The sequence below is a fragment of the Vigna radiata genome, chromosome 7 (assembly GCF_000741045.1).
Source record: "Vigna radiata var. radiata cultivar VC1973A chromosome 7, Vradiata_ver6, whole genome shotgun sequence".
Taxonomy (NCBI): domain Eukaryota; kingdom Viridiplantae; phylum Streptophyta; class Magnoliopsida; order Fabales; family Fabaceae; genus Vigna; species Vigna radiata.
The window spans coordinates 31,938,285-31,956,825 of NC_028357.1; the positions used below are offsets into that span (position 1 = coordinate 31,938,285).

Below are 18,541 nucleotides of genomic sequence, written 5' to 3' on the forward strand. Positions count from 1 at the left end.
CTAATTGAGATAAAAAAAATACGAGAACCAATTTGAGACAATCCTACGAAAATAGGGATGTCAGAAATGATTAAACCAAAATTATAACCATTTAAAGTTTTTAACCACTAAATATGGATAACTCTAAATTTTTGACCAATATGCCATATGTAAACACTCCACATTTAAATACAACCTAATAGAAATACAAAAAAAGAAAATTGAGTCAAAAACCATTTTCTAACTATTTTTAGTGGATTTTACAAAATCAGAATTTAGGGTTTAGGATGAATGAAAAAACTAGAGCTGTCAAAACAGACCATTCGGCCCGTCTCACTACAGGTTTGTCAATTAGTGAGCTAACCTAACTCAGTTCATTTATTAACGAGCTAAAAGAAAACTCGAACCCGACCCGACCCACCACTTATTGGTGGGTAAACAAGTTGACTCGCTAGTCCACTTAATTATAATTTTTTTAAAATAAAAAAATTATTAACTTTTATAATTTAAATCTAAACAAAACAATTATTACGAATTATTAACGAAGCACATGATAGAATTTTGTGAATTTTTATTTCCAAACATTTTTGCACCTTCAGTCCAGAATTCTTACGAAGCAATCAAAACAATTGAAAGAAGTTACTCAAGAATATGTTGAATTTTTGGAGAATTTTGTGGGTCAACTTCTTGGGTTTCCTATACCATTTTTAGGGTCCAATTTATTACAATGCATCGACACCAAGCCCGAGGCCGATAGAAATGTGGTGGTCCATTTTAGGCCCACGCACTTTTAAAACGGACCAATTTATTTTTTCTTAAATGCTTTTTAATTTGGTCTCATCTTAAAATATATAATATTAAAGTATACAGGTTATTTTTTTTTAAATAATTAATTCTTCAAAAAATAGTAATTTATTCCACTTTTAGTAAATCGGAAAAATTATCATTTTAATATAATAACTTTAGTTTTATTTGAATCTTATTAATTGTTAATATAATTGAGATGTGTTTAGTGTTTAATTATTGTTACATGTGTTTATATACGTTAGTTTCATCATAGAAGAGGCTAACGTAGCTATGCTTATTTGAGTCATATTCTTATGTTATAACTAAATCTCACTAGTTGCATAGTTAGATTATTATTTATTATTTTATTTTTATTTATTATATCATTATTATATTCTTTAAGTAAATATAGTACAAGTTGATCCTATAAATACAACTAATAATTTTTAAGAATATTCTTTCATAACACTCATTACCATTTATAAATTTTAACTCTCCTTAATTTAAGTGTGTGACAGTCTTTACAGATATAGATATTTCGTTCTCGAGAAGACTTTTCCAAATGGAAAAAATGATCAAAACATTATCTTATTATTGTCACGTGTTCATAAAATCTCTTATACTCAAAATTAAGGCGAGAACATAACTATTAGGTTTAATACCTATTTTGGTCCCTCTTTTCGGAAGGTTTGTTCAAAGTGATCCTCACTTTTTTAAAAAGTTCACTAAAGTCCTACTTTTTGCAAAAACTGTGCAAGTCAGTCCTTTTTGCTAACGGCGTTAATTCTGCTAACGGCAAAACTACCAGCTGACAAATATTTGATGACTTGTACAAATAAAATTCGTTGTAGTCCTCATATCGGTTTAAAAATGTTTATTGTGGTCCTCGTGTTGGTTTAAAAATGTTTATTGTGGTCCCCCTTTAAAAATGTTTATTATGGGTGTTTTAGCAGCATGCATCCATGCTGGAATGCTCGATCAAGCGCTCAACTACTTAGAGACAGGAAGCGACTTCACAAATTTGTCAAAGAAAAATCCTCTTGTGAAAATTTTTGTGGTTTTCTCTAAAAGCAGCAACTAAAATTTCATGTATTGCAATACTGATGAGTTCTTTTTTCACATCTCCACACTTACTGATATAACACGTGAAACTACACTGATAAACTTCAAATTATTTGTGATTGTAGTTTCCCAAAAGGTTACCGCATGAATTACTAGATCACACGTGAAATCTTTAACATGTATTAAACACAGTACAAATGGCTTACCCTTATAAGATGACATGATGATCTTGGCTCCGCAAAACATGTGAGACATCAGATTTCTTTAGTTACTGACACATTTTTTTAAGTAAAAGGGGACCATAATAAACATTTTTAAACCAATATGAGGACTACAACGAATTTTATTTGTACAAGTCATCAAATATTTGCCGGCTGACAGTTTTGCCGTTAACAGAATTAACGTCGTTAGCAAAAAGGACTAACTTGCACAGTTTTTGCAAAAAGTAGGACTTTAGTGAACTTTTTAAAAAGGAATGACCACTTTGAACAAACCCTCCGAAAAGAGAGACTAAATAGGTATTAAACCTAACTATTAAATATTTTAAACATATAGAAAAAAACAAAAGTAGAAGATTGGGATTATATATATATTACCATTAATTTTTACTTTAATAAAACGTTAAAACTCAAATACATGTTAATTATTTTTAAGTTTGAAAAAAATTAATGTTTTTTTACTGGACCAATTATATATCCTTTTTTTCTTCAATTATTTGTTAAATTTACTCCTTAATTTTCTTATTTATGCAATTTTTCCTAAATTTTTTAAAACTATTAAAAATTTAAAACTCGTAAAAACTTTGTGAATTGGGTTCCATTTTAGTCCGTATTAAAATTTGTAATATTTTTTAAATTTTATCTTACTCAAATATGTAATGAACCAAATTAACCACTTGATTTGACAATACTATCAACATATACAACATAATGGATCAAATATATTTAGATTATCAATAAAAATACAACACATAATGGATCAAACATACTATCATTAATTATTACAAAAACAAGTTTTCGTTATTAATTATAATAAAATAATTTACCAATAACTATAATTTAATAAAAGATGTCAAATAATTAATAAAATATTTATAATGACAATTTGAATCCAATCTCCAATAATTAATAAAATATTTAAAGAAATTAGTAGAACCGAGTAGTTAACTTGGAAATAAGTTAATTTAATTAATACAATTTTTTATATTTTTCTTGTTTTAAAATATTTATGAAAAAATTAATATATATATATATTATGTTTTTTAAACCTGCACAAGATTTAACATTATGTAGCACTACAAAATTCTTATGATTTGTAAAACACGTCACTAAATTTGTATTGTAGAAGAATCACATTACACACAGTATATAGTGTTTTCTTTGTAGTACTTTTCGATATATGAAATCTTTATTTTTTTTTACCATACGATTATATGGTAAATCCCAGATTAAATGACTAGTCTTTACTTAGTTTTGTATAAATCATCCTCTAAACTGAAGAGTTAGGAAAGTAAACTAGTCAATTAAGAGTGAGAAAAAATTAATTCTAATATTGATTAATTTAAAGATAAAATATAATTATTCATAATTAAATTATAATTAGATTCATATTAATAAAAAACTTACTTTAAAATCTATATATAAATATATATTTAAGATAAAGAGATAAATGATTTATATTTATGTACTATTAATATTTAAATTGTCTAAACAATTATGGAAAAATTTAGACTTGAAGTGAATTTTAGACCTTAAATGATTCGGCAGAGTTTGGAAAGTTGATATTGACCAATCTCCTTGTATGATTTGAATGTTTTATAAGTTTTGTGACCTCCAATGGAAATAGTTGAAGTTAGGATGTAAAACTTTATACATATTCAATCATTTTACATTTTTGTTTTAAGTTTTGACGGGACTTGACATCAAGATTTTAACTCGGCAAAACGAAAAATATATAGTAATTTTATAACTCTTATTTAATAATTGGTTTCTGGATAAGGGTAAAAAATAATATTTTTGTTCCTACTTAGCTTAAAAAATCAAATTTTCTCTCTTATGGTATTTCTTTTAATGTTTTACTTTTCAAAACCAAAATCATAAAGATGAGTAAAAAAGAAAAGGAGGAAGTGATAATTGAGCAGATACAGTTAACCTTTTAAATGTGGTCGAAGGGAATAATATATGATTATGTCTCGCAGGATGCCCCTTTCAAAAACATTTAGGAACTGAACACTCAACTTTGTTCGTTATTAAATTTTATTTTGTTTCATCTGCAATATATATATATATATATATATATATATATATATATATATATATATATATATATATATATATATATATATATATATATATATATATANATATATATATATATAACAGTATTTATATGTTCGTACTGTTAAAAAGAAAATCTAGATGCCACGTGCAAATAACATATTTTTCTAAGACAATTCATAAAGAAATGAGGAGATGTATATCTTATACCTTAATTCAAGAACCTAATGTTTATATGCGTAAAGATTGTACACACTTAACAGGACACATACCCCAAAAACTAAAAAAGTTGTTTCATTATACTTATTCTGACTCATATTTTGACTTACGTTAGAGAAAAATGATGGATAATGATATTTTGACAATATTTTTTGATAACTTTTTTGATAACAGGACACGTGTTATCATTTTATTGGTTTATTTGAATTTATGTTTAAAAAATATTTAAAACGGACCAATAACATATTGCTACATATACATTGTCAAAAAATGGTTAAAAAAATGTTGTTAAAAGAAGTTTTTCCAGAAACTTTCTCAACCGCATCTATATATTTTATTACATTCTAAAAATAACATTTTTTTAATGATTCCAAATACTTCACAACAGTATTGTTATCCATATACACTTCACTTCTCATAATACTTACTTAAAGAATTATTACTAAAAGATTCCTCAAAACCCAATGTATATCGAATTTATTGATAATATATATCTTTTACTTTGGTAATACATTAAGATAAAACGGGGAGATTTATACTATATATATGATAATAATTTTCATATGTCAAATTATAATGTTTTTTGACAAAATAACTTTTATAGTCCTTTGTAAAATGCCAATTTGTTACTTGATATTTTAAATAAATGAATGAATGGTTGACTTACCGTTCAAGAGGCTTAAACTGTAAAAGAATTTACTTATGTGTTAGAAGTGCATTGAAATAACAATAATTTGGTCTACAAGTCAGACATTCCCTATACATGTGCATGTAATGATATCTATAGAACTTTTGTATACAGTGCAAATATATACAATATTTTTAATTGTCAACTAATTCAAATTTACTATATATATACCATCACCATCATCAAGATTTAAATTTAATGATATTTATATATGAAAAATAATGGTTTAAACATAGGAACAATAAATTTTCTTTTTCAATTTATAACAAATTTTGAAAATGTCTAAAAATACTATTTTATAACTGCTGTTACAAAATAATTTAAACTTAAACTAAAATGATGTCAAAACCTTATTTGAAATTTACTAAAAAAGATTTCCTATACCATATTAATTGTGTACTAAGCCAAAATATGTGTGGAAGTTTGTTGCAAAATTCAAAATCCAACATAAATTAAAACTATCAATATATATATATATATATATATATATATATATATATATATATATATATTAGAATATGAATTATATTTTAAGATGATACAAGTAATAACATTAAAATCACATATATTAGAAATAGAACCGGAAAACAATATATAAATAAAAGATAATCCCCACCATATCAGCAAACTTTTGAGATCCTGAAATGTTTATACTGAATAAAAAGATAAAAATATGACAAAAAAATATTATGTGCCATGCTGCAATATCAAATGTTGAAAACTGAGAGTATACAGAACAAAAAGGAAGACGCAAAAGGTGGTAGAAACGGTCGCGTAAGGATCGTGTTTCAAATTTCAATATTCAAATCCACCTTTCTGACATGCATCAACTGGTTTGACAATGGCCCAGCAGAATCCCTTCATGCCTTTCAGTTTATCTTTTTGAAAAAATCTGTGGCTTGATGGAGATATTAAACATGTGTGTGTATATATATATATATATATGTACAGAGATGATTTGCTCTAATATATTAAAAGCTTGTGGGAGAAAAGGAAAAGAGAGAAAGAGAGAGGTCACCAACCAAACCAAACCAGTTGATATATATATATATATATATATGTAAGACACACATATAAACTCCATAGATATAGATAGAGTTGGAGTAATGAAGGAAAGAGACGTGGGGTCCCTAACAAAGATGTCGGCCATTTATGTCGCTACTGTAGTCAAAATCTTTTGCTTCTTATTTTCAAAGTTTGCTGCTCAAATTTCTGCACATCACTCAAAAATGTATTTCCTCACAGACAAATAAATCAATACCCGTATAACCTTTTCGATCAATAAACTCACTCCACGTAAACAACAGCACACGACATTGAAGATAATGTCCTCACGATGTTTTTCATGACCGACTTGTTCAATCTTTACGTTCTTCGTCCGGCATATTTCATGACTGTTGAATCATAAACCCTACCGGACCAGTGCGTGCACGGTTGGATGTTTTCATTTAATTAATTGTTTGATACTGTAGACATGGAAATTGTTGCAATCATGCTGGTGTATGATGAAACACTCTTTATATCTCTGCTATTCTAAACCTATCAGAAGCTTTCTCCGGAGTATGTGACACTTAGTATTACACGGTCCAGAATCATCTGGTATTTCCGTGTAGCATGTACATAATCTTATATTCAGATATATAAACCATTCATTTATCTAATCATTCGCAACTGAATTCAGCAAACTATCTATTATAAAAAAAAAAACAAAAAGATTTACGGATGAAATTCATTCATGCAGTTTACTAGTATTTAATGACTCATTCCCTAATTTTAAAAATTCAACAGGCCTTTTAAAAAATATCAATCTAATTTGGTTTAATCATTGGTTAACCACTCATTAAATTTATCCAAATTGGTTTACTTACTAGAAAGTCGAAAAAATTCAAACTCGATTCAACTCAATTAATTCAAACAGATTGATAAATTAAACGGATTAACTCATTGACTCAATTAATTATAAGTTTTTTCTTTAATTAAAAAAAATACCAAATTTTGTCTAACTTCAATCCAAAATGATGTTAAATACTAAAGAAAATTCAAAATAAAAAAGCATATGATAGAATCCAAATCCAATCCAAAATAATCTTAAACTCCAAATATAATATAAAAATAAACACAAAAGACAAAATTAGGTGGATTGACAAGTCAACCCGACTCAGTACAGATTCAATCCAAATGAGTTTGGTTCTTAGTTAGTCAAACTTTAAATTAACTCTAATCAAAATTTCAATTTTCTTAAGTGGGTTGAATTGACTCACAAGTTTTTCAATCCATTTTGATAGCACTAATTTAATTGATTAAAATTAACAAAAAAAAAATAAAAAAAAAACTTAATTGTAAAAATTTATAAGATTATGCGGTTGCTTCTATAACATTTAACCGATCTTGTTTTTGATCGAAAAATTGTTAGTTGAGCATCATCGACCATCTTTTTGTCGTCAAATAAATTTTGGTCACGACATGCACTTATGTCCATAATGACTTTTTCTCCATTACAATATCGTTGTCTTGGTCCGTAAAACATTATCGTCTTAATTCTCGATCAAGACATTGTTGGCTCTACCTATATCATCATGACATCTGTGTCTCAACCTTAAATGAGACACTCAAACTCTAATTATTTATATAATTTGTGAATTATTAATTTTAAAATATTTTGAAAATAATAATAACTATTTTAAAAATATATTACTTTTATGAACTGTCCGTAAATGAAAAAAACTAATAAGTGGATTGTTTTGTATTAAATAAATTGGATTGAATTAAGGTTTTTATCACTAGTATAGAGAAGAGATATAATATCTATTTTAGTGTAGAGAAGAGATATAATATCTATTTTACAACCGAAGTATATAACGCTGAGATATAAAAGTATGGATTTTTGGCTGCAGTTATAATTAAAGTGGAGGGGGAAATTGTTTAAGTGGTAGTTGCCTCATATTAAATCATTGAGGAACAACTTAACAATGGATTCGCCAACATTATAAAAATTCTTTGAACTATTGACAAATTTTTGCAATTTATCGACAGGTGTTATTGGTAGATTTATTTCGTTGATAAAATATGTCAGTAATACATATTTCATTTATTGACGAGTTTTTCTATCGATAAAGTCATAAAAAAAAGTAACAAATTTTTCAACCACTTTCTTTCTTTCTAAGTCATCCATTTATCTCTCTTATTTGAGCAACGTCATTTTGCGAACCAGAAATGCTTCCATCATGAACCACTAAATCACAAGTGCGTTGTAAAATTGTGAAACTCGAACAAGACACAGTGAAAGCCATTGGGACTCTCAAAATCATTGTTAGAGAGACACACCACAAGCAAACCTACCGCAACTCCAGAAGAGGCAACTTACCGCGATGAAGAGTCGTTCGCTCCACCACAGACGATGAACTAGATCATGTGACAAAGAAGTCACCGCGAGCTGTGGATTGACTAGCCACTCCAATGAAGTCACTATTATTGCTAGAGCTCTGCTTCCTGGAAAGAAGAAACATCCATTGTTATCGTGCTGATGCATTCTAATTAAAACAACTAATCTAGTTTTCATGTTTCTTGTGGGTTTTCTCTTTTATGCTTGATGAAATGTGTTGATTTTTCTGGACTGGAAAAGCTAAAAGAAGAAGGAGAGAGAGAGAGAGGAAGAAGAAGATGAAGTAGAACGCATATTTATCGAAGGATGTTTTTTCAGTTATTATCACCTAATTTTTTCTATAACCACTGACATATTTTTCTTTTGGTAATATTGATGAATATAAAATTCCATCAATAAATGTTAGTGACTACACTATTATGAATGAATTTCAGCCTGTCGAAAGTCCGTCAAAAAATAAACATTATTGATTGATTCTTGACATTTTCGATGAATTTTAGCCGTCAATAATAGTTATTTTTTATAGTTAAAAAATACAGGGTCAAGACAATTGGATATGGAGAAAAGAAAACACAAATAAATATACAGTCAAGTCTGGACACAAAACATTACAAAATAATATATTGGGAAAAAACATTCAATTATTATAAAGAAAAAATGCAATCCTTAATGTAAAACACTTTATATGGGGAATGGGCGATAATAGAATTGCAATTAGGATTAACTTTCATATGGAGAATGGACCACAATAGAATTGCAATAAGGGTTAACCTTCAAGGGAATAATGATACCAAGTAAGACGTGTGTGTTTGCAAAGAAGATGTAACAATCGAACATTTGTTTTTAAATTATAAGATGTCTAACTCGGTTTGGAACCTATGTAATAGGCGGTTAGGTCTTAACACATTTGAACATAATTATACGATACAACATTTCTATCAGTTTTACATGTCTGGGATGAATAATAATAGAAACATTTTCTAGAAACCTATATGGATAACGATTCAGTGGAATTGGTTCGAGGGTCGGTTGACCATTCTTCTATGCTCTCTTTCGATCGTTTTGATCTTTTCTAAGAACGCAATCCTCCAATGGATGGTGGACCTACAAAAGACACTCCGAGGCTCAAGTAAGATATGTTGTATAAAGAAGTCTATATTTTATTTAGGATAGTTCAAGGTTATTTTACCTGAACGTCAACAGTATACTTATAAGGCTTGTGGTAGCCAAGCACATTGACTAATCATTAAACCAGACAATCAAAGTCAATAAGACATGTTAATTGTCCATTAATACCAGATTTTTGTACAATATGACCTGTCAATCATTCATAGATAGCGTATATTCACATTTAATATGACCATTAAACATATTAATTGGTCATTAATGATTTTTACCTTTCCTGATTGGTGTTTATCTGACCATCGTCGGTTGCCTGTTTTGGCTCCAGATTCTTCTTAGCCAGTCGATCACTGGAGTATAGTACACATAACAATAATGAGATGCATATATGAGATCATAAAAATAATGTGATTTTTAAGAGTGTCATAGTTGATGGGGGAGATAATATTCGGAATCGCTCAAAGCTTGAGCATGGATTAGAAACCAATCTAAATATGAAAGCTTCTCATTTTCTGACTACAAAGAACAACACTACAGTACTGTACATTAAAGACAAAAGAAAAAAATTAAAACCACATATAAAGGGAGAGTGAAATGATATGACGATTCTATATATAACCATAATTGTAACTAAATAGGAAGATAATTATATTTAGAACTTTCATTATAATGTCTTATTCACAAGATGGTTCTATTTCAATCTTCGTCGAAGTTTTTTACTTCGTTCCTTTTTATATATTACGTGCTAAATTTAGATATATCTCAAATACATAAACATTCTTTTATTTTCCAACTTAAATGTAAGTCACTCTTCAATGAGATTCTTGTATAAACTAATAAGCAAAACTTAGTTACTAAGTTCATTAATAAATAACAGTACACTAACTAACAATTAATAGTGTGTTTTATAATAGAATGCAAACATTTAACTCGTTTCAACATAATAGAATGTATTTTATTAACTTAGTGTGCCTAAATTCAGGGCATTCTTAATCATACAGTAATCTTCTATCCTTGGCCAACTTAATTGGTAGAAGCAATATGAAAGCAGATATTGTTATTCTGTAAGAAAAAGAGATATACTGTTATCAACAATTGGTATTTACACTGTTGTTTTATCCCCATTTATCTCGGATCGTAATAATTAAAAACAACATACTGTTTAAAGCCCTTTGTAAGAAAGAAATTGTAGGACCAATATGTATGTTATATAAATGCTTTATGAATTTTTTGAGATTTTTTGTCGGAATATGATTAGCCCTGTCCCCATTCCCTTTGCGTCTAAGAACAGAAACTTAAAGAACTTTTTTTATCAGCTATATATATGAATGATAGGGAAATCATACCTAACTATAAGAACGCTGTGTCAGAAACTGAAAGAACGATTTTTTTCTTATTTCCAAGGTAACTTATATATAAAATAAATTGTATTACAAAATAGAACGACAACGATTATAAGTAGCATACTAGTCAATATTTGTTCTGTCACCCTTGATAATCATTTAATGTGAGGGCGAAAGTTTATGAGATAAATTTTTGTATATTGATATTATTTTAGCTAAGTAATTTTTCTTACTATATATAATAATGGTATATATGTATAATTTTCTAGCCCAAATTTTCATACTGTTGTTATTTTGGAATTATATGTTCTTACTATATGTTATTTTCTAGCCCAAAGTTAAACTAATACTTGTTTAAGGAGGTTTTTCTAGGGATCTATAGTTCTTATCAGTTAGAAAATGTCAGTATTGTTCCTTAATTAATACATTATCACGCATATTTCTCTATTTAGCTCTGGGTTATTACCTTTTTTTTTTTTTCAAAATTATATCTGGTTAATTGTTTCATATCCATAATGCAAAATTATAAGTCCAAGATATTTGAAAACTTTAATATTCTGACTTTTAGGAACTAATGCTAATAAGTCAGAACGACTCTCATGATCACATTTTATTTTTGGAATAAAAATTATGTGATGTTTATTTTTATATTCAATACGCATAATCCCTACTAGATAATGGTATACCGAAATAAGCAACAATTTCGACTCGTTGTTTAGTATAGTGTCTAATATGAAGTTTTTACTAGTAAGTTTTTGAGAGGCACGAGAAACAAATTATGCTATAATGATAGATGACTTGAACTAATTGATTTTTATGAACAAGTGGTATGATAAGGCACGAGAGAGAGATCACTGGTTTATAGTAATGATGTGTAATGGTGTTTGAATTATTGATGTGTTTAATAATATGGTGAATATTTAGCACTTGTGAGTTCTTTTGTTTTAGTTATATTTGATTCTTAATTAGCTTACCTTATGTGTATTTGTTTGTGTGCATGCGAAGATTGTATAAATTGTGTCGTTGAGAGTATATCATAATGCAGATAATTCATATGCAATATAACACGACGAGTTGATCGAGAGTTGATGAATTTTACAATTTTTTTAATAAACTATTTCATTTAGAGTTTTATTTTGAATAAATTGGAATTATAATTTATTTTTTTGTTAATTATAAAGATTTATAAAATTTGGATTTCTGTAAAGATATTATGATTTTAAAATTTTATATTTTTACTTGTAATCATGACATCCGGAGTGTGTGTTACATTTTTTGTTCATAATAATTGGAATTTAGAGACAAATATCTTATCAATATAACTTTAAATCATGTTGAATGGTATAAACAAAATTCATGATAATAACATTAAATTATTATAAATGAAACATCTTTATTCAATTACATTTATGGAATGAATTAAAAAATAAAAATAGTTATATAAACAATAACCAAAACAATCTTCTACATAATAAAAATAAACAATAAATAAAATATTAAAAAGAAGTAAAGTGACTAAATATGTGTTCTAAAAACGATTTGATACACCATTAAATAAAACCATTAAAAAATTGAATAATTAATTAAGGTATTATAAGATGAAAAGTACCTTAAAAATATGAAAAATCTCTTAACAATTGAATGATAATAAAAGTTATTTTAGTGAAATAAAAGTTATTTAAATGAAATAAAAATTTATGATTAAAGAGAAGTTTTTTTATATTAATTATTGAATGAAAGATTAACGCGATTGTATACTTAAAACTGAGAGTTAAACATTATTGTATAAAAAAAATTAAAATGGAATAAAAATTGATCATTATTTAAATCACTAAAATTAATAGAGTATCATTTGAAAATAATCGCATAAAATATAAACAATGTATAATTAAGGTTATCATAAGATAAAATTATCTTGAAGTAGTGATTAAATTTTGTAAACATAAAACTGAGTCAAACAAAAATTAGAAGAGAGGATAAAAAAAAATATAGCGAAAGAAATAAAGAGGAATTATAAAACTAACGACTAAGAGAATAAAGTGCGATACTTAAGTAATTCAAATAAGAAAAGGGATTAAGACATATATGAGTATTGGAATAGATTTTTTCCATCAAAATTACAATGGATTTGTACAATACCCATCTAAGAGTAAAGTAGACAAAATTATAATAACATTAAGAGAGGCTTAAGTGAATTAAAATTATAGTCTAACTTATTTCATGAATAGAGTTTAAAGAATAAGATGTACTTAAAAGATTTAAATGCTATTAGTTTTCAGTTGAGAAAATAAAAGGAAAGGTTAAATGTTTCTATTTTATGGACACAATTTTGTTACATAACTTTTCCGTTTTCCCTTGTTTATTATTTGAGTAATGGTATAGTAACAAATTTTTACATTCATTTAACATATAATATAAAGATAAAATAATTATAAAAGTGTAAAGTTTTATATTTTTTCAAGAAGAAAAAGAGTAAAAAAAAATAATGTTAAATAAATGTAAAAAAGTTAAGTCAAAGAATATTTTTATTATTATTTGAGAAGAAGGACACATATTTGTGAAGTAAAAAGTGGTGTTGTTTTTACTGGTTAGAAAAAGTTTGTGGGTCTACCACCCTTTTTCATTCATGTCAATTTCGTGAAAATGATAAAACATACAATTTTTCATTGGACAAGTTGATAATTTTGCCTGAGCTTATATTTAAGCATGTAGGTGAAAACAGTTTTCATGGTTAATGTAAAACTTCATGAGTGTAGCTACCTTTTGCAAAAGCATTAATGGGTTGGTTGGCTCCAATAGTGTTAAGACTTGACTAAAGATTCATTGCTAAGGTTAAAGAAAGTCAAACTTGTATATTGTGTTTGTTTCACTGTTGAACCTTGCTTCCTCTTTCTATTGTATTGGTTGTCGTTTGACTTTGAGCTTCAAACATGCTTTTGAAATCACTGTCTCTGACCACTATAGAGGTAAGTTTCTGAAACACGTTAATGATGTTTTTTTTTTTTTTAATGGACTGTAGTTGCCAGTGTGAAGTGTATGGTGGTAGTCCTCTATATTCTTGAAACCAAAACTCATCACTTGCTTAAACATGCATGACTAATCTTAAATATCATATATATAACTTTGTTATGATCGGACCAGAGTCGTAGGAGGAATGCAATGTTAAAAACATGGATAGTTTGACTATGGATGACAAATTTCTACAATATGTCTACAATCATATCCTTAATAATATATATATTTTTATTTTAACAAATAAATCAATAACCAATATGTTTAATAAACAAAATGGAGAGAAAGTCACCTCCATGATTTCAGACAACTAAACAGTGCAAATGTTAAATCAATAACCAATATCTCTTAACGGGACCACCGCTCTTTTCCTCTTCTTATAGTATAATCTCAAATTTCATTCACACTTTTCTTAATAAAATATCATTTCTTCCAACTCATTATATTTCTTTCTTTATTACTTTTACAAACACTTCTTCATTTGGACATCTTTTTTACTTTGACCTTTTCAGAGTTCAACTGAAAAACGGCAATAAAACCTCTTTTAATTTTTTCATTCATATGAATTAAACCTTATAATAACATCTTGTTGAATAATAAAAAAAAAAAACTAACGCCATGCTCGTTCCAAAATATAAGATTTTTCAAAATTAGTAACAAGAAGATCATACGTAAAGGAAGAGAGCATTTTCATGGATTCTACTATTGGTGATCCAGAATTTTGACCAACTGAAAGGATAGAACACAAAAATATGTTTGATATACTCCGTTTTTTTTTTATCTATTTCTTTATCTGCCTGTACCTTTCTTCTTTCAACTCCGTACATCTTATTATAATTTTAAAGTAGATAAATAATAATACTGTCTGTCTTTATTATAAAAAAGAAGAGTGCTGAAAATGATAGAGTGAGAATAAAATAAAATAAAATTTTGGGTCGCGACAGCACATCAAGAACGCGCTTTCAAACTTTAGGATCTTCTTATTCATGTCTCAACCTACTACTACTACTTTATGTCCCACTCATTTTTCCAGTTTTAGTACTCTTCAACAGAAATTATCACAAAACCAAATGCTTCATGGCCAATGAGGACGAATTCTCACAAGTCACAGCCATGGAAACAAACACACACATATTATAGTAGACCTACTAAAACACACGGAGACACGTGGTCTCAGAACAAAGTAGCCCTACTTAATTAATTTACATCAACTTTCCGAGTTATATTCCATTATATATTATTTTAATTAATTACTTAATATATATATTTAGATGGATCAAAAGTTCCACAGATTTTCTCCAGCAGAATTTTCGGTCCAGTAATCAGAGGGCGAGCTCATTCTGGGAGGGGTTAGCAGCATTCCCTCAGCCATGTCGACCAACAAACTCGGCATAGAGAATATGGCTTCCTCGTCGACAAACTCAGTTTCATACGAAGGACCAACAACATTATGGTAAGCGTAATCATAACCCTCTGTGTTATCAGACTGGGCTACTGCATTAACGTTGTTGTGGCTGGCTTCAGGCTTCATGAGTTCTGCTGCAGCAATGGCTGCGGTGCGGATGTCCTCAGGGGATTTTGACGCGGGAACTGGATACCTGCCAACTGAGTCCGGGAAGTTGAGAACCGCTTCGCCGCCTTTGAGGGCTAACGCCGCCACGTCGTAGGCGGCGGCGGCCATCTCCGGAGTGAGGAACGTTCCCAACCATATGCGGTTGGTCTTACGTGGCTCACGGATTTCAGTGACCCACTTTCCTCCGCGGCAACGGATTCCGTGGTACAAGGGATGTCTCTTTGATGAAGATGAGGATGAAGCCATTTTGGGAGGTATATTTGTTAGAGAAATTTCTAGGGTCAACTATGAATGTAGTATTTATATATATATAGAATGATATCCATATATAATAAGACAGTTTGGTGGTATTATATATGTGTTTGAAGATGCATGCATGGCTAGCTTGTTTCTACTCTAGCTTTGTTTAAATACATGGAGAAAGGAAGGTGGAGACATTGTAGTATGCAAAAGTGAAAAGCGTGGGAATTTCGCGGACTAACTGAGTGAGTAGTGGTGATTAGTTTTGTTGGTACTTTAAAACGGTGGCTCATAGCTGGGCTCCATTGGTTAAGGTTTTGGAGAAAGGATAGTGGAAATTAAATATTATTATAGAGTAAACTGAGATTGATAACGACAAGCGGAGACAAGTTCACTTGACAACTCACTAACAGAAAATGTGAATTTTTGTGGTGTTTATGTAGCTGATGCGCACCAAACACTGGATAGCCGCAGCTAGTTTTTAATTTCATCAAGACCTTAATGTCACATCTTCATTTCCTTTTCCCAAATAACTTTCTCATTCACTCTTCTAATATTAACTCTATATATCTATATATAAAGAAGGAAAATAACACAGGATTCCAACATGTCGTGTGACATGACATTTGCATAACATTTGGGTGTTACTTTGTAGTTTAAACATACTTAACCATAAAATTTTTCAAATATAATTTGTCTTTATAAAATTCTTGTTGTTCATATTTTATTTAGTCATTAATTATACTAGATGAAATCTCTTTTCGGGTTTCTTTTTTTCACATATATTAAGAATTTTCAGAATATGTAATATGTTCTTCTCCCTTCTCATCACATGCCTTTTAAAATTGTTATTAGAAGTTTGTTGCTTTTTTATGTGTTTACCAAAGGCACATATAGATTAATATGGAGAAGAGAGCAGAAAGAAAGTTATTATGAAAACGAATTGTTGATTTAAAAGTGCTCATCACAATTCAATAGCTAGGTCTCTTAGATATATCAGTAAATTTGGGTAATTATGTGCAATTGAAAGATTTGTAATTTTTTCCAGAAAAAAAAAATACTACAAATTTGCAATTTTTTTTTTCTAGAAAATTGTTATAAAGTTTGTAATTTTTATCAAAAAAAAATTGTATAAAGATTTACAATTTTTGCCAAAAAAAAATTGTACATTGATATATAGGCATTGAGGTGTCAAATCAGTTGTTATTGTTGTTCTTATGTGGTTTTTTTTCGTTTAAAGAAATTATTTTCTTATGTCATGATTTATAGTGGTGGTATCATAACTTAGACTATAATTTAGAGAGAAAGAAGAGTAATTTGACATGTTCACCAAAAACAATTGACCTCGATCATGAATGTATGGGAAACGTAGTTATGTGTTATTGAAATATTTACAATTTTGTTCAGAAAATTGTACCATAATTTTGCAATTTTCGTAAAAAAAATTGTATTTAAATGTTTACAATTTTTGATAAAAAAAATGGTATTAAAATATTTGCGATTTTCACAAGAAAAATGGTACGACAATATTTACATTTTTTTTATTTTCCTGTAGTGTTATTCTCAACAAAATTTGTGATAAATTTTTATACGGCAAATACAACGTAAAATATAGTTATTAAAATGATTTTTTAAGAAGAATCTTAATGGAAACTATCCTAAAACTATTACGTTGAATGTTAATTAGATCGCAAAATGTGAGATGTTTACTGAAAGACTTAAGAATTGTAAATAACACTTTAGAAAAGTTGGAGTCAATTTCCACAAAAGATTAAGGAATGAAAACATTTACTATACTTATTAAGACATCTAGAATTAAAGAACTCAATAGTTGAATCTAAACGACGTAGTTATTGTGATGCCAGCTTAGACAGACATTGATTTAGAGGATTTGAAGAACGTACGTGATGATTTAGAGAACACGACCGTGTGCATGTTTTTTCATATAAAAGAATGTGCTCAGTTGTTGAAAACAAACACATTGTAGTTTTGGTCAAGGAAAACTATAAGAGGTTGCAGTTAGACTTTGAGAATGTTTTGACATTTTTTTTTTTAAATTAAGAAAATTTAAAACAATCACGATGTGATATACAATCTTCGTTAATTATTTAAACGCCATTATTAAACCCGATAAAATTAAACTGATAAAAATTAGGACTTTATTAAGAAAATTATTATGACTAAATTGATAAAACCGAATAAAAAAAAGATTAAATTAGTATTTTAATTTCATATTGCTTTGTCCTCATACTTTTTTAGAAAAACTTTCTAAAGAGTGATTCATCCCTAAATTATTCTAAGTTAAACATCCTTAACCATAGAGATATTGTTCATTCTAATTTGTCAAGTTCAAATTTTGCAATACATATATATTATTTGTAATTTAATCTTCATTTGTACATAAATATTTATTTTCTTTATATAGCCAATCCCTTAGTTAAAATAAGATTTTGTTTTTTTAACTTTTCATATTTATAAAGATATTTATTAAACTAAAAAATGATTTAAAAAATATAATGAAAGTTACAAAATAAAATACTAGATATAAAAATTAATGTAATTTTAAAATAGACTCTATTATAATTAAATACAACTTAAAAACAAAACTTTTAAGGTAATGGAAAATCACGTATCGTTGAAGAGTACAATTAGTTGGTATTCTCTTTCTATTTTTTCTTTGTTTTTTTCCTTTATTCCTCTTCCTTTCCTTACAAGGTTGTTATTCTCGTCGTACCACCACTACCATCTTAAACTCGTCGTCTTCCTCTTTCTTTTTCTTCTATTTTTCTTCCCAATCCTTATTTTTCTTTTTCCTTTACCTCTTCCTCTTCCTCCAGTCTCTTGTCTCTTCTAACTCTA

General features: G+C 28.0%; 1 protein-coding gene across 1 annotated transcript; it reads right to left on the reverse strand.

The window, feature by feature from the left end:
- Positions 1-15,145: 15,145 nt before the first annotated feature.
- Positions 15,146-15,803, reverse strand: LOC106768065 (ethylene-responsive transcription factor ERF026-like). Its single transcript, XM_014653032.2, has one exon. It carries the CDS (start codon positions 15,686-15,688, stop codon positions 15,146-15,148), a length of 543 nt encoding a protein of 180 aa, XP_014508518.1. The 5' UTR covers positions 15,689-15,803.
- Positions 15,804-18,541: the final 2,738 nt, after the last annotated feature.